This window comes from Heloderma suspectum, chromosome 4 (assembly GCF_057233095.1).
Source record: "Heloderma suspectum isolate Gila_16-S chromosome 4, 16-S_ref, whole genome shotgun sequence".
Taxonomy (NCBI): domain Eukaryota; kingdom Metazoa; phylum Chordata; class Lepidosauria; order Squamata; family Helodermatidae; genus Heloderma; species Heloderma suspectum.
In genome coordinates this window covers 204,348,074-204,369,501 of record NC_139461.1, presented here as the reverse complement: position 1 = coordinate 204,369,501, position 21,428 = coordinate 204,348,074, and the positions used below count along the sequence as shown (strand labels likewise).

Below are 21,428 nucleotides of genomic sequence, written 5' to 3'. Positions count from 1 at the left end.
AGACAACCTGAAACATAAGGAACCAGTCCAGACTCACAGAAGAATCGGTATTAGATTTGTCAATCATTCAGTTTGCAAAAGTGGGAGGAAGCCAAGCTCCTGCACAGCTGCGGAATGTGCTGCAAGTTCTCTTACAGTGCAATTCTATATGTGTCTACTCAGAAGTAAACCCCATTGGGTTCAGTGGGACTTAGGGCCGATCTACATTGCGCCCACCATCGCAATGAATTCGGTGTCCCGTCAGGTTAAACGCTCTCACATTAAAACGTGATTATTCACACTCACCCATTTTCCCCGTTGCAGTGCTTCATCGAATGCGCAAGCTCGGTTCACACTCGAGCTCTGTGCTGTTTTCCTGCGCGTGCTTGTCTGATCTCAGATGCTAAGTGGGGTCGGCCCCAGCCAGTAGTTGGATGGGCGACTGCCTGGGAATCAGGCTTCCTGCACGGAGCAGGGGGTTGTTGTATCCCTCCAAATGAGACTAGGTTTTACCCCCTCCTATCCCCCGCTCCAGATGTTTTTTTTTAAATTAAGGCGTTATCCTCGCAGAATCGAGGCTTCTCCGCAATGTTTTTTTCTTCTAATTCAGGCATGATCTTCACAACTTCAAAGCTTCCTGCTCAGTGCAGGAAGCCTGATTCCCACACGGTCTCCCATCCAAGCACTGACTAGGACCAGCCCCGCTTAGCTTCCGAGATCAGACAAGCGCACGCAGATCCAGCCCTTTGCTTGTTGCTGAGGAAACGGGGGCTGCTGAGGAAGCTATGCGATCCGTAGCTGGAAGAAGACATGGGGCCGTCGAGAGCTGTGATTGGACAGGAGTGGAATACAAACACTGCCGCATATGGACAGGCGGGGGAGGGGACTACGACCGGATATGGTAGCGAAGGCAGAAAATCGGAGCACATTAAGGGGAAATACCAGGATATTACGGTATTGAAAGCGGGAGCACGGAAGTGGGAAATTCCGGTTCCAATTCAAGGCGGCTACTGCATAGTGTGAAAGGCGGGCGGTGGAACCTCATTGGAAGCGAAAAAAGGCGGTAAGTGCAGATCCAGCCTCACTCCTAGACAAGCGGTAATATATCGCCATTCTCATCCCCTCTCTTTCCAATGTTCAGGCTATGAGTGCTTTGTTTATGGAGCCAAATAGCACCATGGAAACACAAGAAGGAGGTATCGGCAAGCCCCAAGATTTGCAAAAGTATACAAACCTTTTTTTTAAAAGACCTATGTCAGGGGAACCCCAAACAGCCCAGTGAGGACTGAGCATGCTCCATGGTCACAGAATGCTGACTGGGGGCGGGGGGGGGGTATGAAAAACATGGTGAGAGGAGGAATGCAATAGTGTATCAAAGAACAGGGCATGCCTGATTGACAAACAGTGGGCGGGAGCACTCCACACTGCAACGTTTTGTTGTAGGTCCCACTTCTTATTGTCTGTTTTCACCATGAGGCTACAAACCTAAACACAGTTGCTTAAGAATAAGTTGAAGTCCTGCTTGACGTCCATGGATTTCTGAGTGAACATGCATAGATCATGCTGTATGAGCGGAGTCAATTGTTACAATATATACAAATGATGGCTTGTGTGAGTGTGCTACTCACATGAGCAATCATTTGCACAGATAGCGATATATGAATTGGCTCCAAGACAAATTTGAATGTTCAGAGAAACTGAATTTAAGCACACTAAAGACATGGCTACCGCCATTTTGGCAGCAATGCTAAATGCAGTGTTTATAAGCATCAATGTTAGTGAAACGTCTACACTCCTCTTACCTCCCAAAGAACCTTTTAATGTAGGACTGTCCTCCGTTGCAAACCCAGTCAGAATACTGCATCCAGGCTTTGGCTTGGGCACTTGCAAGTGTTCCATGGAATGCACACCATTTACTTGATTGATTTCCCTCAGCTGAGCATTTCCAACACAGCCTGAGAAGCGTAGAAGGCCCTCATCATCCCCTATGACTTTAACCAACTCGTTCCCAGAGGGCATCTTGTAACTCATTGGCCGAGAGTCCGAATGATCAGCATTACTACCTACAAAACAAGGGAAGTCAGGCTCATCATCTTCAGGGATAGGATTGTACCATATTTCTCCTTCATCGTCTGCATCATTATCTTCACCAAAATCTAAAGTACGTTTTCGCAGCGTCAAAGGGCTCATCCCATTCTCAGCAGCATGTACAGAACGGATTCTTCTTTTGGGGCTTTCGTGCCCTAGAAATTTGGAGAAAGTCAGAGGCATCTTCGGCTCAAGCAAAGGACTGGGAGATTTCAGTACCTGATGACTTTCCCCTGAAATTTTCTTACAAGAGTTTCCTTTTTCCAAATTAGGTACCCTTGGAGAACTTTGATGTAACCAGTTCCGCTTCTTGGACACTGTGATGCTCGTAATCTGAGACCTGCATTCAGCACCTTCTGTGGATTTAATGTTCTTAAGTTCTCTTCTGCTTACAGAAGGGATGTAAACATTTTCAATCAAATCTGTAAAAAGACCGGACCGGGGGGGGGGGGGGGAATGAGAGAGCATTATTCCAGATTTCAAGTGTCTATCAATAGAATCAAGTTTACATTTAATGCTTTAAAAAAAGACACAATGGACTGGTTACATGTAAAAACAATCCATGGTTATTTAAACCATAGATTGCTGGGGCCATGTGGGAGTGAGCGAGTGAGTGTGCTGCCTCCAGCCTGCTCACCACTTCCACTTTATAGCAGCTCTCATCAAGAATAAACCTATAGTTTGTTATTGGGTTAAAACTCTTCGTTATTTGTCCCTCAACAACCCAGAATTCCACATTCTGCATCATCCAACCTCAGAACAGGGCATTCCTGGGTTGTTGATGAAAACAGATAAAAAGCAGAAGCAGTGGCTGGGTGGGAGGCAGAGGCCCTGCCAATTCATGTATTAAACCACCCATAAATTGGTGTTATGTACGAACCAGATTATTGTGTCACAATGCAATCAGACTTCAGCCATGGAGGGAGCAATCCTATGGGCGCTACACAGTGGCTAGACAGCCATAGGATATGCTGTTGTCCGGGAACCGACCTCCTCCCACTTCCGCACTGCCTCGGGAGGTAGCGCGGAACAGCCTTGTCCTCCGCGCTCACAAAAGGAGCGCAGAGCGGCCGGAAAGGGGTGTAGCTGGGGGCATTCCGGGGCGGGGAGAGCTTAGCTGCCTGTACGACACATCCACAGCAGCCTCCTCCCTGTCTCCGTGCTCCTGCAACTAGACAGCCACAATCGGCTGTCTAACAGAAAAAGCAGGGCAGGAGGAGTGCGGAGGGAACGATCCCCTCCGTGCTTCTCCTGCCTTGCTTTGGATAGGCGGTTGCCTCCGAGTTCGGAGGCAGCCACCTATCTAGATAGGATTGAGCCCTAAGACCATAAAAGTTCAGTTGCAAATTGGAAGATCAAATGTGTCCTGCAAGTCTAATATGACAATATGTACTGTGCATAAATACTAAATGTAATAGACTTGCTGACCAAATATACCAGACAGGGGTAAATAGCTATTGTCTTATTCTAATAAATGTACTGCTGGCTCGTTTGACTGTGGTTTACACTATTTCTTGAATCATGTAGGTCATTTTTTTCTGCCTGTGTTGACACATCAGTACCTGCTTATGGCTAGCTAACCCAGACAACATGGTTAATCTGAAGAGGCTATATTGCTTGGAAAAGATGTTTATGAAGGCAATATCTAAACACATTATACTGAGATACTACATATACACAGAAACTAATATTTTTGTAACAGGGCTGCAATTTTATTCACATTTTAAAAAAATAGTTGAATTGGCCTTCGATTACCATTGAACTCTGTGAGAGTTACTTCCAAGGATACCAGCAGAATATTGCCATGTAATAGAATGAAAATAGGCCTTCTCAGTAGTGGCACCCGCCCTGTGGAACACTCTTCCATGCATGGTTCAAGAGGTAGAAACTGTGGCAAGTTTCAAATGCCGTTTGAAAATGTATTTGTTTACCCAGGCTTTTCCTCACTTATAATTGACTGTGACGCTGCTTTGTTTTCCTGTTTTATATTTCTGCTGTAATGTTTTTGTTTTTATTTTATACTGTTTTATATTGTATTATGTATGTACTTATGTGTAAACCATTTAAAGATTTTATTATAAAGTATTATAAATAAAAATTAATTAAAATAAGTACATATTGAATAGGATCAGGCTACTCTGATGCTTAATCCTCTGCATGTTTACTCGATTGTCCAATTGATTTCCGTGGAACGTATGCCAAGTGTGCAGAGGATTACAGCATAACACATGGCCCAATGCTTAGTATGTTTACTCAGAAGTAAATCTCACTGTGTCCAATGGGGCTTCCTCCCAGGTAAGAGTATGCAGAAGAACTGCAGCCTTCGTTTCACAGAAGGCCAAATTCAGATCAGGTTGAAAGTCACCATACAACGAAAAACAGAGAAAGGAGCACATCAGAAACCAATGAAAACTTGAATCAACACTTCATGACTTCACATTGTGTTCAGCACATTTTTTATGGGATGTATTTAGTTAATGCTGAGGTCACTATGTACACAGCATGGTTTAGCAGAGTACTTAAGTATGCTTTTGTGCCACTTCAAGCTCTAAAATATTTGCCACTGAATTGCTGAGCATGCAGAGTGGAGTGATTTTTTAAAAAAATTGTGGGGAGGGGCAAAAGGCCCAGAACAGCACATTTCATCTGTCTAGAAGGCCTGAAAAGACCTACTGTTTAAAGCTAAAGCCCTGATCAAAACAGCACTCAAGAACTCCCTTAGATTCACATGATTTTGTTTCCCCTCTTTTTATCAAAGGACTATATATGCTATATAGTTCATGATATAGGCATTCCGCATACACAGTTTTACTGTAACCTCAAGACAGACAGACCACAGTTTGAGGGAGCAGGAGCAGGGGAGAAGAGATAGGGAAAAGCTACATACTTTGATGGCTAAGTATTCAAATCAGATGCACCGACTGCAGTAAAAGTCTTGACAGAACTATTGTCATGTCTGAACCTGCATCACATTCCAAGTACACAAACATTGCAAAAAGAGAATCCCCCCCCCCCCATATCAGACATCGCTTACATCTCTTGATAAATGTTCATTTACGGAGCATGTTACAGTGGAGCTATTATGACCCACCAAGAGACAGGATTCTTGACTAGTGTGGCTTTCATTCTTCTGGGAGAGAAGTATTTACAGCAAATGCTTAAATAGCAGATCTATTTGAGTTGCATTTCTAAGAAACCTACTCCTCCTGCTTTGAATAAAACAAGCACATCGGCACATCTGTCTAAAAACAAAAAATCTCTTTCAAAAACTACTTTGTTCTCTACACACACATCAAAAATATAAGGGTGAAGGAAACTGATGCAATTATATTGTAGAGTGTATTTCATGTGTTACACTTTCTTGCTCACAAAGCTTTCATGTCTAATATAGTGGAGAGAAAAAATAGCAATGCAGATAAAAAGTTTAAGGATGCAATCCTATGCATGTTTAGACAGAGAAAAGGCCTACAACTCCCAGCATTTCCCAGCCAGCTGGCTGGGGCATGCTAGGAGTTGTAGGCCTTTTCTCTGTCTAAACATGCATAGGATTGCACCCTAAATTGACTAAAGCTAGAAGTAAATCCTGTCCAGCTCATTGGATTTCTAATTTTCTTTAGTGCAAGGGGTGCCATTTAGGGAGGGTAGGAAGGTTGCCTCCAACCCCATTTCAGACCACATGGGATTATTTCGCAGGAGAACTTATATCTCTGGCCAGCTTGCTGATTATAATTGTAGTTGATCAGTCTGTAGAAACAATTAAATGGTCCTATGTGCAAGGTACAAATGTCAAAAGGCATGAATCCCTTTGCCTGGGGGCTGGGGGAGAAAGGCGGAGTTCAAATTTGTCTTGCACAGATAATACTGCTATAGTTATTATAAGGGTGTGTGTGAGATATAGATATAGATATATTAGGGAGGAGGAGGAGGAGGAGAAAATAACTGCAGCAGCAAATAGTTAATACACACTATTTTGTAATTTAATCTGGAATATATGTAACAGCAGACCCTTTAATCTTTGTATGAATCTTTGCAGCCCTTACCAAAATCCAGAATGGGACCCTGAATTAAGTCCTTGGCCTATTTGGATAGATATTTCTGATGCTAAATTCGAGCCTGGTTCTTAGACTACACATGTGCCTTTTGCTCTGCTCCTACTGGCAAGCCATCTCAGCTTGGACAGTACCTATCGAATAAACTCTTGGGAGTGTTCTGGACCCTGATGTTGCCTCCATAAGATTCTGTTTCTGTGCAACTTGCTTCAACACATGCCTGGCTGAAATCCTGCAAGACAGAGAACTAGCCCTAATCTGATTCTCCAACACTTTGACCTGGTTCACACGTAACAACAAACCAGAGCACAGGTTGAGTTCAGGTTGCTGTTGAATCGTGGGTTGTTCTTCAATCATGAGTTGTCATTACATGCAAACCCTGCACTATGGTTTAACAATGAACTATGAGCAACCCAGAGTTCACAAACCAACAACAAACCACAGGTTCTCTTCCTGGGTTGTCTGTGGTTAACAACCCATAATTAAACCATAGTGCAGGGTTCACACATAACAACAACCCACGATTCAACAACAATCCATACTCTGGGATGTTGTTATGCGAGAACCAGGCCAATGTCACCTTTTATCATCCAGGCTTCAATGTTAAGATCCTGGACTAAAGGTTTGAAGATATGCTAAACAAATATTACTAGAAAATTAACTACTTTAATTGTAATCAAATGTTGAAGGGCATTTAAGAAATGTTTCATTATATTATGGTATCTCTAATAAAACAGTTATGCAAACAATTCCCATCAGTCAATCAAATGTAATGTTACAACCAATAATAGAATTTACATTCAGTCCATTTAATTTTACTCATGTCTCCATACCATACGAATAAATGCAGTGAATACCTATTTAAGTACACAGAGGGAATTCTGACTATTTAAAAAAATGCAAGCATATACTGTATGTTCTTTGTAATAATTGCTCACTAAATTGGTTTTTATATTGTATTATTACTTAAGTCCAAGCAAGAAGCCACTATTATATGGAGCAAACATATTCTCTACACTTCTGGAACAAGTCTATTTCTTTAACCATGACTATTCAAGTCTGTACAATTAACAGAAACCTTGTAATTATATCCATTTTAACCTTCCTATGCCTGTAAAACAATACATAGAATGTAATGTTATTGTGCAACCAATACTTAGAATGCTTTTGCTAATTATATTTTTCTGAAGCAGCGTTCTGCAATAAATCTAGGGGGATTGGAGCAATGAAACTTTAAACCAGGCATAATCCTAAAACAGAACTTAAAACAGTGAGAGGGAACCACCCTTGAAGAGCATTTTCCAATGCAGCTATTTAGTATGTACTTATCTGGAAATGTTATAACATGAAAGAAACTATACTAGAAAGTAACTACTTCTTACAGTTAACAAGAGACCACACACTGTTAAGAGGGCAACACTTGGAGTATCTGAATTCCTATCAACATAACATAGAGTTGGTTCATGCATTATAGAAATGTGTAAACACCTGCTAATGCAAGTGGTCTTTTCACGTGAGCATTGGAAGAGGGAACTTGAACGAGACTGCAGCTTTGTTTAAGTGCTTGCATTTTCGAGCAAGGTCTAGGGAGAACACATACAGAAGGAGAACAAGACCCCTGTAACTTTAACACCTCCGTAGAAGAAATGTTAGCGGCTGCACTTGCTGAAATTCCCTTTGCTGCACAGCCAATAATCCTTGTATTCCTTTGCATGTGGTCATGTTAGATCCCAAACATACACAGCTTCACATATGGAGGTCAGCGAAACAACCTTATGGCAACAATCCTAAAAACACTTACTTGGAAGTCCTCACTGAAATAACTTGGTATTGCTTCCAAATAAATTTACAGTACAATCTTATACAGGTCTATTCAGAAGTAAGCCCTACTGCATTCAATGGGGCTTACTCCCAGGTAAGTACAGGATTGCAGCTTTAGTTAGGGTAAGACTTGATGCCAACATGCATAATACAAGAGTGTATGTACAGTACTAAGATATACACCTCTGTGTTTGTAGGACAGAGTAGAAAAAAATAACAGTTCAAGAATGTTCTTCCTACATTAAAATATAAAGTTTTTCCTCCTGCATTATAAACACTTGTACCTTAAGGACAACTTAGGAAAGCTTACAGTCCCCTGGAGATTCTAAATACATAACTCATATCCGTACCTACACTCACATTAATCACATAAGTATAAACTCCACCTAAGGCTATGTCTAGTTTTTAAAAACAAAGCACAAAGCAACTATCCAAAGTACTACAACGATCCTGTGGATTGATCCCAAGTATCCCAATTAGCAGTTGTTTGAGAAAAAAGGCTAACATGTAATGACAAAAATATGCTCAGAGTTCAGTAACACCTTCTAACTGCATAATCTTATGCATACTTATCTGGGAGTAAGCTCCGCTGAACACAGTGAGACTTACTTCCAAGTTAACATGCATAGGATTGCACTGTATGGCTCCAAGACTTACAGAATTTAAGCTTGTGCCACCACTGACCATTTAAAAAACACTGCTTCCACTCTCAGAGTCTTTCTCAACTGACACTGCATGAGGTCAGTGACAGAAAACTCTGAACAATTCTCCTCATAATCAGTGCCACCTCCAGGTTTTGTGGACCCACTGGGCAAGATGCCCTTAGTAGGCTCCCTTCTTTGAGTGGGTCCCCTCCTCTTCGCCACCATCACCACGACTGCATGTCACGGCAGGAATTCCTGGGTTTTGTGATGTGCGAATCTGGAACTCTGGGTTGTTTGTAGGTTAAGCAACCCAGAGTTAACAATTGCCCATGGTTTGTTGTTTGACTAACTCTGGGTTGTTTAACCCATAAAGAACCCAGTTTCCAGGTTTGTAATCACAAAACAACCCTGGAACAGGGCGTTTGTGGGTTGTTAATTAAAAGTGGAAATGACAAGCGTGTGATTCATCCCCACAAAAACTGGGTTAAACAACTCAAGAATTGCCACCATGATGTGCAAACTGGGTCATTCATGTGCCCTCTCCTTCTGGGCCCAATCCACACTGCTGTCCAGGGCAAGGCAAGTGGGGGTTTCTGTTCCTCTCCCTTGTCATGCATTATACGCTTGGAGAGGACAGGTGAACAGGCAGAAAAATGAAAAAGGAAGAGGAGCAGGGCCAGAAGGCAGGTAGTGGGCCCCCTGCTGGAGTGTGGGCCTTGGCAGGTGCCCAACTATGTCAGCCTTGCTTATATTTGCTAAGTACTGGTATTCTTGGGTGACTTGGCCATTGTGAAAGATGTCTGAGGTTTCATCTGATATAGCAAGGAAGGGCCATAGCTCAATGGTAAAGCACCAGCTTTGAATGCAGAAAGTTCCAGGTTCAATCACCGGCATCTCCAGGTAGGGCTAGGGAAGAATTCTGCCTGAAACCCCAGAGTTGCTGCCAGTCAGTGTCAGCAATACCGGGCTAGATGGGGCCAATGGTCTGGCTCAGTATAAGGCAGCTTCTTATGTTCCTAATTTGTTGCTCTCCAGATGTTTTGGCCTACAGTCCTAGCCAGCATAACCAATGGTCAGGTGGGAGTTGTAGAGCAACACATTTGGAGGGTAAGTTTCCAACTCCTGTGATATAGCAAACACTTTGGACTTGGACTGGTTGCTACTGAGCAGCAAGCCCTCCATCCCGTCTTACCTGAGGAGTGAATGTATCTGCTCTGGGATACTTTAGACGTAGAGCACAATCCAGCCAAAGATAAGCCCCATTAATTGCAATGGAGGGATAAACACATGCTGAAATCTCCCTAACAACTTGCCTAACTTTGGCTGGTTCCTGCCTTCTAAGTTCTGCAAAGTTGGATTCAACTACTACAATGGCTGCAGTACCAAGCAGGGCTTACGCTGTGAACATACCTGGGTGTGTTTATTCTTAAGGGCTGGGTCTAAATTTTTCTTACTACCATCTTTAATATCCCTTCATACCTTAGTCTGAGGAACTAGACAATGAAATGTTTATTCATCCACTGAGCTTAAGCACAGGCTGATACAGCAGAAAATTGTTCAGAATGCACTAAATAATGCAACTGGACAAGTTAGATACAACAAGCTTCGTTTGCTGGCTTGCCCAGGAAAAGAACCACTCTGACAGTAAATAATTAAGCATATTCTCTTTTTGGGGTTGTTGTTCAATCCATAGCTTCTTATTTCTACGTACTATACTGGACTATTTGGAGTAATTAGGGCTAAAGAGAAATAAATGCAGAGAGACTTGGAAACTGGGAGAGTTGGTTCAAATATAGGTACTTGAATAAGTGACTTATTAACTCCCTTTAGCAACACATGTGAAATTAATATATAAAGGGAGGCATTTTCTGGAAGTATCCATGTTGATTAGGCAACGTTTCTTGGAAGGCCTCACCCCTTAGAGCCCATAGGAATAAAATAAGGTAGTGGTGTTTGACCAGATACATGAATGCACTTCCCACCTTCCTTCTCCGCACTCTGCCCCACTTTCTTTTCTCACCAGAGTTGCTGAGGTACTCCTTAAATCTGCACTGGATAGAAATTGCTGGAGAGGGGTGGGGAGACGGGGGGGGGGGGTCTTCATTGGCATTTCTTATCTTCAAACTAATGTTTTTTTAATGGAAGAAAATGATTAAGAAATGTCTCATTTCTTAAATTCCATGCAGATTTTAATGAAAATACTCTTGAAATAATTATTAGTTTGCAAAATGTGGTTGGTTGGTGGGTGGGTGGGTGGGGGAAGTAGGGAAAAATTGTTCAGGACCAAGGATGAATGCTTGCACGATATATTTGCGATGTGGGGGAGTGCAACAGCAGCCTCCCCCAACCTGGCGCCCCCCAGATGTGTTGGACTACAACTCCCATCATCCACAGGCAGCATCTGGAAGGCACCAGAACGGGGAAGGCTGTGCTACTGCATGGCTCTTTCTTCTGCCACTTGGATAAAGTGAGAAGTGCATGGGGCAGACCCTCCTCTTGGCAGCATCACCCCTGGGGCAACACTGGCACGGAGAGAACTTCCATGGGGGTGTTTGGATGATCACAGGGGGAAAAGAAGCCACCGTGGCCTCTCCCCCCATTCCCACGCATGATGCACGCGCACCCGTTGTTTATACAACTGCCCACGCTCCAGTGTGAGTTGCTGTGTCATGAGAACCCAGCGCGTGGTGTGATGGGAATAGCTTTGTGCCCACTCTACAACCCCTACTGCACACGGTGGGTTGTAGAACTGGTATGAAGCCACCCCCGCCACGCCACGCCCTGGGTTTGCATGACACACCAACCCGCAGTGCAGCGCAAGTAATTATGTAAACAGGTGCATGCATTACATGTGGGGTGGCTTCTCCTCCGCTCCCCCGTGATCGCCTGAACCCGGTGCATGTGGGCCGTCAGAGTAGCGCAGCATGCTCCTGCGCTGCAAACGTGATGTGAGAAGACCCCCGCTCGTATTTTAATTCTCCCCCAGATTTTTTAAAGAAGATGAAACCTCCCTGCACACGATGAATAGCAGGTCAGCAATAACGTTGGGCTAGCAGCTCTCACCTTGTCATGCCACAACTTTGCACAGGCGATGGCATTAGCTGTGGAACAGCGGTCAAATATGCCAATTGCTCACGCACATTTGCATTCTGTGCAATAAGAGGCTCAGAACCATTGTGCCACATGCCTTTATAGTTTGGCTTTTAAAAACCCAGGGTGCCATCCAGCCAAATGCAGGCATTTGTAAGTCCCACTGACCTGAATGGGACAGATTTCTACACGTGCTTAACTGTCCTGCTGAAATCAGTGGGGAACAAACGTGCTTAAATTTTGCTGGCACAGGCCATGGGGAAAGGAGAAGTTATGCCAGAAAGGTCGCTTCAACTGTAGTCCTCTTCCTAAGCTACAGGCACCTTCTTTCCCCTAACAAACCTACTAGTGTGTTGGTCTACAAGCATGAGCATCATTCATGTGCTTTTTTCCTCCTGCGAATTTGGCACACCACTTGCAAATTAAGATTTGGCATGGAAACTTTGTGAAAGCCCAATCTCTTTCTCAAAACTTCACATGCCTTTTATACGATGCTTGCTGTTTTATATGATACTATACAGAGCAGAGAGACCTGTGCCCCCACCCCCACTCCAATGTTGACAAACTACTACTCCCATCATCCCTCACCATTGGCCAGCCTTGCTGGTGCTGATGGGAAGTGGAGTCCCAGAACGTCTGGAAGGCCCCAGCTTCCCTGGCCCTGTAGCATGTTCAATCAGGTTCACATGTCTTTGTCCTAAATAATGTGCTCAGAAGAGGTATGGGGTGGGTGGGTTTGCTTTTAGAACTTACTGAGTAGTTCAGCTGTTTTGTAGAAGGCAACAGAACAAATGAGGCGTGAGTAGGACTGACATATTTTAAAAGGCAGGTCTCTTGTGCCTAACAGTAATTCAACAAGTTAAGATTTTCCAAGCACGGAGATGCAAGTGTCAGGCAAACTGCCTGGTCAGCTTTTCTGCTCACCGGGCAGCTGTTAAAAGCATAGGACCACTGCCCATGAAAATGGGGTGGCCGCCTTAAGCTAGCAAGACCCCACCAAGGGGAAGCGAGGGGAGGCAGAAACCATTACCTGTCAGCAAGATTCTTTGGTCTGAAGGGGACACTAGAGCTTTGTCGCTGGGCCCCCTCAAGGGGGCAGGGGGCGGCGTGGCAGAGCCCTCTTCTCTGCCAAGAAGGGGCCCGCAGGTGCCGAGGGCCTTTGCAGGAGAAGAAGGAGAGGAAGTCCCAGCTGCGCCGCCGCGGCCTCTCATGCCCAGGGAGAGCAGGCGTCCTTTGTACATCCACTTCTGCAGCTTCCGAACAGTCACGGCAGGAGGCTTGGAGAGGCTCTCGTGGGCACCTGCGGCCGAGGGGCGCTGGTGACTTCTCTCGCCACCCGCCTCTGCTGGATCCTCGCTGCCCTTCAGCGTCACTGCCTCGCCCAGGGCGGCGCACAGCTCCGGGCCAAATTTCGGGAGCAGCACCTGCCCCAAGTCGTCCGGGAGCGCCGACGGGCCCACCTCGCGAGCGCTCCGGCCGCTGGGGCTCTGTTCGCGGCTGCCGTGGCCAGAGCGGCCGGCGGCAGCTGACGAGAAACAGGCTTCCCGCCTTATGCCAGGCGGCGGCGGCTGCTCCTGCAGCAGGTGGCCCTGGGGCGCCAGCGGCTCTTGGCGCAGCGATGGGAGCGCGCTGTCGCTCCCGCACCTCCCCAGCGACGGCGGCTGGGCAAAGAAGAGGCTCTCCAGGCTCTTGCTGATGCCCTGGCGCCAGGCGGGGCCCCTGGCCGAGCCTCGGGAGCCGGCATCGGACCCTTGCAACTGCGAGCAGCCATCCCCGCACGAGGCAGACCAGCGTAGCGCATCCTTCCTCCCCCCAGCCTCGGAGAAGGGCCGGTGGGTATGAGGCTGGGGGGAGCGGCCCCCGACGGTGGGGCTGGCCGGGGGCAGATCGTGCATCGCGTGGATCAGCAGGTAATAGGCCTCCTGCAGCTGGCTGCGCAGCCTGCCGGCGCTCTCCCGTGCCCTGGCCCTGCTGCCGCCGCTGCCTACAGCGGCCACGCTGCCCGCCTTGTCTCCCCGCGCCTCGTCCGGCGCTCCGGACGCTCCTTGGCAGCCCCAGCCAGGCAGGCTCTGGTTATCGTAGTAATCGTCTTCCTCACTCCCGCCGCCCCGCTCCACGGCAGACCCGGAGTCCGCGCCCCTCGGGAAGGAGGAGGAGGGCGTCAAGCGGCGCGCGGCAGGCGGAGGCGCGCGGAGCCCTGGGGGGCTAGGCGGCCGCGGCGGAGTCCCTTCCACGCGGCTTCTCGGAGGGCGAGGGCGGGCTGTGGAAGTCCCAGGCAACCGTTCCCCAGGCATCGCCGCCTTCCCCCGCCGGGACCCAGCGGGCGACTCCCGCAGCCCCGGGCCCTCCAGAGGGGACACGAGGACTTCACAGCCTCCCGCTGGGCTGCCCAGGAGGGCGCACGGCGCCGCCGCCGCCGCCGCGTTTCCTCGGTGCTGCAAACTCCGTGGGGCTTTGCCTCGCAGGACGCCGCCGCCGCGGCCACCTCCCCCGTTGGGGTGCCCGGCGGCTTCCCCCGCGCCTGTTGCCCCTCGCTGCGACCGCCTGCCCCGCAGCTTGGAGAGAGTTCGGCGCAGCGGGTCAGCCATGCCTGGTCTTCTCGCCTCCTTCACTTAGTCGCGGCTGCCGCCGTCGAGCACGAGGCTGCTGCTGGCTGGCCCCCTGAGGAAGGCGGCGGCGGCGGCGACAAGCGCAGCAGCCCGTAGCCCGGTTGGCAGGAGCGCCCCATGGTCGAGTTGGTCCGCGCGCGCGTCTCGCTCGCCCCTTGTGCGGCTGCTGCTGCTGCTGCTGCTCACATACTTGGCATAGCTGAGCGGGGTGAGAGGGCGCCCTGCAATGCGCATGTCTCGCTGCCAGCAGCTGGGCTGAGCGCTCTTACAGGAGCACACACGGCCTTGCCTCCTCCTCGCTCCAGCCCCGAGGCTGCACAGGCTGGGATAGGACGTCGGAGAACAACAGGAGAGGCGAGGTTTTCACCCACCCACCTCCAACACGCGCAGGGGCGGGACGAGGAGAGCGGAGTTCCAGTCGCTCGCCCGCCCTGAGAATTAACCCTTTAACTGGCCCTCTCATAAATCCACTGGAGGTGAGCCTCAGCGGGCCACCTCGGGTATAAAGTTGGACGTGGCTCTAGGGCTGGCATTTGCCTTTTTCTGAGGAGGCTTCCTTCTCTCGGAGACCTAGCTACCTGGTAGTAAAGCATCCCACGTCAGCATATCTCAAAGAAAGCAAAGTAGAGTTGACTGGATATCTGCCAGTTTTGCCATCCTGCCCAGTTCTGCGGTGGTTTGATGTTCAGATCCCACCTTTGCTATGGGCAAAAGTTGTTAAGTGCCTCAGTTCCCCCATCTGTACAATGGGAACATCCCCCATCTCCACTGGCAGAGTTGTGACAAGAAGGAACTCAAAAGTTAATAATAATGTATTCCTTATAAATGAATAAATAAATGAATTAGAATTGCAAACTTTTTGGAAACCCAACACATTATTTTGAAGAAAGTTTAGCAGTAGATAACATGGTAACTTCTTACTCAGGTGGGTAGGGCCGTACATGTTCTCCCCCAAAGGTACCTATCAAAGGAATTTGAGCAATATATGATTACACTCCAAAGAGACTTAACACATCTGCAAGTGCACTTATGAAGTGGGCCATTGTCTTTGGGACCCACCTTGTGACCTTGCACAGACCTATGTGTTTGCTTGTAGTGACACAAATAACGGCTTATGTGTCTTCAAAATGTACAACCTTGTGCAAGAAACAGAGGTTCAGTTCAGCACAACAGCTAGATTTCTCCCTATCGCACAATTGCTCAAGTCATGGCAACAGAGTCTTTTAGGGGATTAGAAAATGGGAGCCCCAGCCTAACTTAGAAGTCACCCCTGTTGTCTCTAAAAACATGACAGTCTATCCTCAAAGGGCGGTGGGTGGGGAGAGTGACCTGTCCCACTATTGGGAATGATCCATTACAACCTGCAATATCCCTTTTTCAGGACCAACACTGAGAGAAGGCTCTCAACCATTTCTCCACTGCAGTATGGCAAATGGGGCGCAACAGTTGCCTGCCTGCCTGCCTTCCTAAGGGCAGGTTGCTCTTGACTTTCAAAGGGGCAAACAGAAAGCAGGGATGGTGGCAGCTGGTCAAAATAAACACTCTTTGGTGGTGGCAGCTGCCTTGGGCACTACCGCCCGTCCCTTTGGCGTTGGTGTACCAGCTGGCAGACAGGAGAGCTTTCAGGGCCAGCTGCTGTCTCCTGGCCAGGGCAAGGTTAGGTAAGGACGCTTCGCTGTTACACAGTGTCCCAAATGGCTGGAATCTTCTAGCCAAAGGGAAATCTCAAGATAAGATCAGATACTACTCTGCAACTTGCTCATGAGCTGGAGAGGTAGATGAATTACTCAAACTCAGAAATTGTGTAACCAACCCCTGGAATGATGTTCTGATCATCATAAGGGTTACAGAACAAGATAAATTTGTGTTGTTTTTTCTCCTCATTTGGAAATTTGTTATCGGTGAGTAAACAACAGAGCTGACATTGTCCACAGTGATAAAGTTCCAAGCTTCATTTCCAAGAAGGGACTGACATTATTAAATGGTATAATAACTGAGCTTATAACTGTTTTTAGTACACAGTAAGAACTATTACATGGAGATTAATGTATGTGTTTTTAAAAACAAAACAAAAAACCTCCAAACACTTTCTTTTCCTTCTTTCTTCTGTTACATACATTCCTTAAATTAATACATTATGGAAAATATCCAGAAATGCACTGAAACATATTATGATTTGGTCTAAAAGTAGTGAAAATACTGAAATGTGATGATTACCTATGTAACATACAGTCAACATTATATAGCAACTATTTCTTTATCTAGTATTTCTTTCTCAGCCAACATTTCAGAAAAACAAAACAATAGAAAGCATCAGGGGATGGTGGCGTTGCAGAGAATTTTTGTTGGTTTGTTTGCTTTTGTGCGGGGATGCCAAGGGAGGAGACAAAGAGGTGCTACAGCTGGCCTCATACAACAGCAAATGTGCCGTGGAATTGGTCACAACGTGGTTTCTGAGGAAGCGCCTTTCGAACAAGCCTCACAAGCTGATCTTAAAAATGTTCTCACTGTTCTTCCACTAACTCAGCTTCATCTTGGGAGCTCATTCGATTGAAGACGAATTTGAAATAGGGAGGCCAGATGTCCCTTGTTTAAAATGGGTAGCCTTTATGTAAGCCCTTTATTGCTGAGCACATTCTTATCTCCACGGAACTCCCTGGACCATGCTGATTTATCGTCAGCTGGTGGAAACTTTTAATGTCACCCAAGGTGTCAGCTACATGGTAAATGGTGCCAAAAGGCCAAATTGTGTCACTCCGGGGCAGTCATTCACTCAAGGCCCACTTTCGAGTCAGCATTAGCTATCATGTCCCCTCAATATACTTATGGCAAAATGACCCTGTGAATGTCTCCCCCATGATAAAATTGCAAAATTAAGACAGCTTGAGTTTCGGCTGGGTTTGCATTTTTCCAGGATGTGAAAATTTGCTAGAACAGAGAAGACAGTTTCATAGGCCCACATTATGTATTGCATGAATATGACATTTTTAAAGGGCCTAGGGCTGTACCCAATGCTGCTGTACTGCTGACAGAAGCAGTTCTGCTGACAGAAGCAGTTCTGTCAGTGGAATTGGGGAGAGGACCATTCCCCCTGCAGCCCCCAGCATGCTCTCAAAGTCTGCTCTAGAAGGATGGGAAACTCTCGGAGCAGATTTTAGGGCAGTGTTAAGGGATGCAGAGTGGGGGAGTAAGTCACATCGTGTTAGTGGATGACCTAGAAAGGACATTCTTTCTTGGGGCTGATTTTTAGACCTGGTTCTCACATTCAGAAGATGAGGAAGCAAACCTGGGTCTGGGCTGTATCACTTCAAACTTTGGTGAAGGCTCAAACAATTGAATGATTTTCCATTTTTTAAAATCCCTACATATGGAAAATCACCATATCTAGAAGAAGAGTTCAAGACTAGCCTTATACTGATATGACAGTTTTGTATATATATATATATATATATATGACTCTTTTTTTGTGGGGTAGCATTGTATCATGTGAACCTCCACTTTCAGACTGAAGTGGCACACTTGGGGGTTACAGTTGTCAAAGAAATCTTTACTGCATGATGAGTGTTCACTTCTTTATTGAAAGAAAAAAGAAAGGAAGAATACGTATGTGGAGATTCCTACAAGCATCTTGTGAGGAGGTTCTCCCCAAACACAGTTAAAACAAAACTTTTATACATCAAATGACAAGGCACAGCCATGGGTAACACTAATTGGATACAGAACACTACAGAGGCGGAACAAACTGCATGGCACTTCTGATTGGTTAGTATTTGCCACATAGAAAAACAATTGCCAGTGTGATGGACAGTACCTACCATTCTGATTCTATCTGGTTACTCAGGTGGCATTGAAGCCAGGACATGAATATTTCCTCTTTCACCCAGACTTCTATCTCCTTGCTTTGTTATGTACAGGGTCAGTGTTTAATTACTTTTCTTCCACACAGTCAAGCCCCCCAAATATACTAGCTTGCAAAAAAAGAAAAGAAAAAAAAAAGAATACTAACCTGCTGAGGACTGGCAGGGAAGGGACAGAGAGATGAATTTCTGTGGAGGGGTGGGGGCATCCCATCTCAAGTAACCCACTTCCTTTCTATGCTGGGCACAGAACAGGGACAGGGCACGCCATCCCTCTTCCACCACTTACTCACCTGCATGGAAATCCTGGTCACCTATGGCTACCAGGCTAGTGCTTAAATACAAAGCTGGTTTACTACTGCATCTGTTGTTTGTGAGATCTAGTCCTAAGGCTCAGACCTTAATAGAAAAGTACAATAACATGATATGCATTTTCTCAAAATAAACACAAAAGTATTAATGGACTGAATAAATGCTGACTCTGTTACTGCAACCCACATTTCCTTTTAAAATTTCCAAGCTATTTTTCATAGCCCAAAAGACTGTTGATCTTTCTCTGAGACAAGTAATAGCTTCATCCTATCTTTCCCACAATATCCCTTGGCATTTGAAAGAAAACATTGCTACAGGTCTTTGTTTTCTTTCACAATACGGAGAGCCAATGGGGAAAATTAAACTTGTATTTACCTAAGTGTGTCTTTGAAACTGGGCTCAAGAGCAAAATGTAATGTGGTGGCATGTGTCAATGGATCCATTATCACCCACCAACAAGGGACTATTAATGCATCTTGCTTTCATGTAATTGGCTTACACAAGATATTCCACATATGGGTAAAGAGAAGTCCAAACCCTTCCTTTACACGTGTGTTATTACTTGTTTTGGGGGAGAAACAGACCATTCTGCAGCCATTCTCACATGACACTTGACACATGATTTTTTATATAATTCTGAGTTATACAATGCCAGCAGTGTGCATGGCACTTTAGGAAATAACATAGTCTCACACACACAATTTAAAAATGTAAGCCTATGCACAAGAAGCTTACAGTTTAGATTTTCCTTGGGAATGGAATGGAGAGACAAAAGAAGGGAAAGAAACAAGAAAGAGAAGGAATGAGTGAGAGGGCCCAGTGCAACAAGACACAGTTACAGAGACTTAAATTGCTTTACAGCTGGGGATGAGGACTAAAAGTATGTCAGAAGTCCAAACATGTATTTATTTTTACTTTTTATGTTACATCGCACCTTTCCTGAAGGAGCTCAAGGTGGCATATATATTTCTCTTCCCCCACCCTTCCATTTTATCGTCACAGCAACCCTGTGAGGCAGATTAGGCCAAAATATAGGGAGTGACTGGCCCAAGGAGAGTGGGAATTTAAAATAGGGGTTCTCCAGTCCTAGTCCAACACTCTAATATACTCCACACTGGCTCTTCAGTGTAGGTATTAACCTTCATTTTGGAAAGAAATCCAAAATTAACACATCTACTTAGTCAACTGGAGGGTGGAAGATTACAGGGTGAGGAAGATAATACTTTTATTAAGATCAACCAGCACTCACAATGTAGTATTCAGTGTTTCGAGCTGCACACTTTCAAAATAATAATGTTAGAGTTTACTCTGACATTTTGGTAATGAAAATATCAACGCGACAATATATTAAATATGATATTCTTAATCGTGGTATTTCTTTGGCTTGGTGTTAGGGTGCCCCCTATGGAGGGAAAGAAGTGTTTACCAACATAAAGTAGGCAAAATCAAACTTAACAATAATATGTTGTAAATAAGTAGGGAAGGCAGCTCAAGAGGTTAACCAGCCAGGATATAACTCCAGAAGTTGTTTTCAGTGCCAGGGATGGAATACTTGAAGCATCAACAGTAGGAAAAAGCACATTTTCCTCTGAGCACATGCAGAATGTTTCTGCCTTGCATTTGAATAGCTAAAATCAGTCCCCACACAGCCTGTTTCTTTTATATTTTATTTTTCAGTGTGGGAGTTAGCTGAGGCTGAATTCATGCAATTGCACAAAGTGTGATCAAGAAGGAAAAAATCAAACCAATAACACCCATTTTTTAACCAGGGAGAAAAGCAGTGTGGTATCTTGGAGGAAAAATGTGTTCTGGGCAAAACAAGTGTTTTAAAATACATTTATATGCAGCCCGCATAAGACTGACATGCATGGAAAAATGTCAAAATCCAGCACGTCCAGCACGAGCTAGAACTCAGCCTTAGAACACATGCAGCGAAAACAAAACGGAATTGACTTAGGGTGTTCCAAGCTCTTGCTCAGATTATGGCCTGATTATTTCCTCCAGAGGACACCTTGCATGTTTCCTCTGTTATCTGAAAGCAAGGACTGCACATGGAAGAGCAAAAGACATGTCATTTTTGCATAGCCAAACCACAGTGGTATCACTTTGTGACCACTCTTTATTAAATCTTAAGTTTTGAAAACCTTGCTTGATCACTAAGGTTATGCAACTAATAAATTACTACTAATAAAGTAACAATAGATGATTATTAACAAATGATCCCATTGTAATAAATGGGAATTCCCAGTAAGTTTATTTAGGGTCAGGTTTTAAGTGGAGAAGATGGAATTTTTACACTGACACAGGACAACTCAAGCTGCAGTCTGTAAATACCGCTCAGTCTATATGGGCATGATCCAGCCAAAGTTAAGAACTTTTAAGTCCCCTTGATTCCAGTGGGGAGAGTTAAGCACAAGCTCAGATTATTTCCACTGGAATTAGTGGGAATTTAGAGATGCTTAACTTTGGTTGGACTGCTCTCTGAAATAGGAGATTTCTTCTAGCAGATTGGCGGTCGCAAAAACACTTCTTAAAAATGGTAAGCCTTTTTCTAAACCTCATGAAGCATCCTATATTTGCAAAGATTTTGAAAAAGAAGATCACATCGAGGACTTGTCTTAAATAGACTTCAGCCAAGTACTGTAGAGCCTCGTCCGTAACAGCACAATCCTATGCATTTCTACAGAGAAGTCTGTCCTATTTAATTCAGTGGGGCTTACTCCTAGGCAAATGGGTTGTATAGGCCCCTAAACAGCATTCCAGGTGTTCTAGGATGCAGTGGACCTCATCCACCAAGGCTGGAGACAAAGCTCCAACCTCGGAGGTGATCCTGCTGCAGATGCCTACCTTGACCCCATCCAAGCCTTTCACAGTCACCACGGAAATCTCCGTGGTGGCTCTCTCACTGGAGGTCAGAACTCTGACCTTGGGAAGAGGGGATAGCAGGTGCAGCAGGGGGGTGCCAGTGGACAGGGAGGG

The 21,428-nt window shown here is 45.6% G+C and overlaps 1 protein-coding gene across 1 annotated transcript in view; it reads right to left on the bottom strand.

Annotated features, from left to right (window-relative positions):
• The window catches only part of SYDE2 (synapse defective Rho GTPase homolog 2), a 48,910-nt gene extending 34,435 nt beyond the window's left edge, over positions 1–14,475 (bottom strand). The window contains exons 1-2 of the mRNA XM_084848219.1: positions 12,702–14,475; positions 1,782–2,489 (exon numbers count right to left, since the gene is read on the bottom strand). Of these exons, the coding sequence (XP_084704345.1) occupies positions 1,782–2,489; positions 12,702–14,259 (2,266 nt within the window). The 5' untranslated portion in view covers positions 14,260–14,475. The remainder of the gene's footprint in view (positions 1–1,781; positions 2,490–12,701) is intronic.
• Between the last annotated feature and the right edge of the window lie 6,953 nt (positions 14,476–21,428).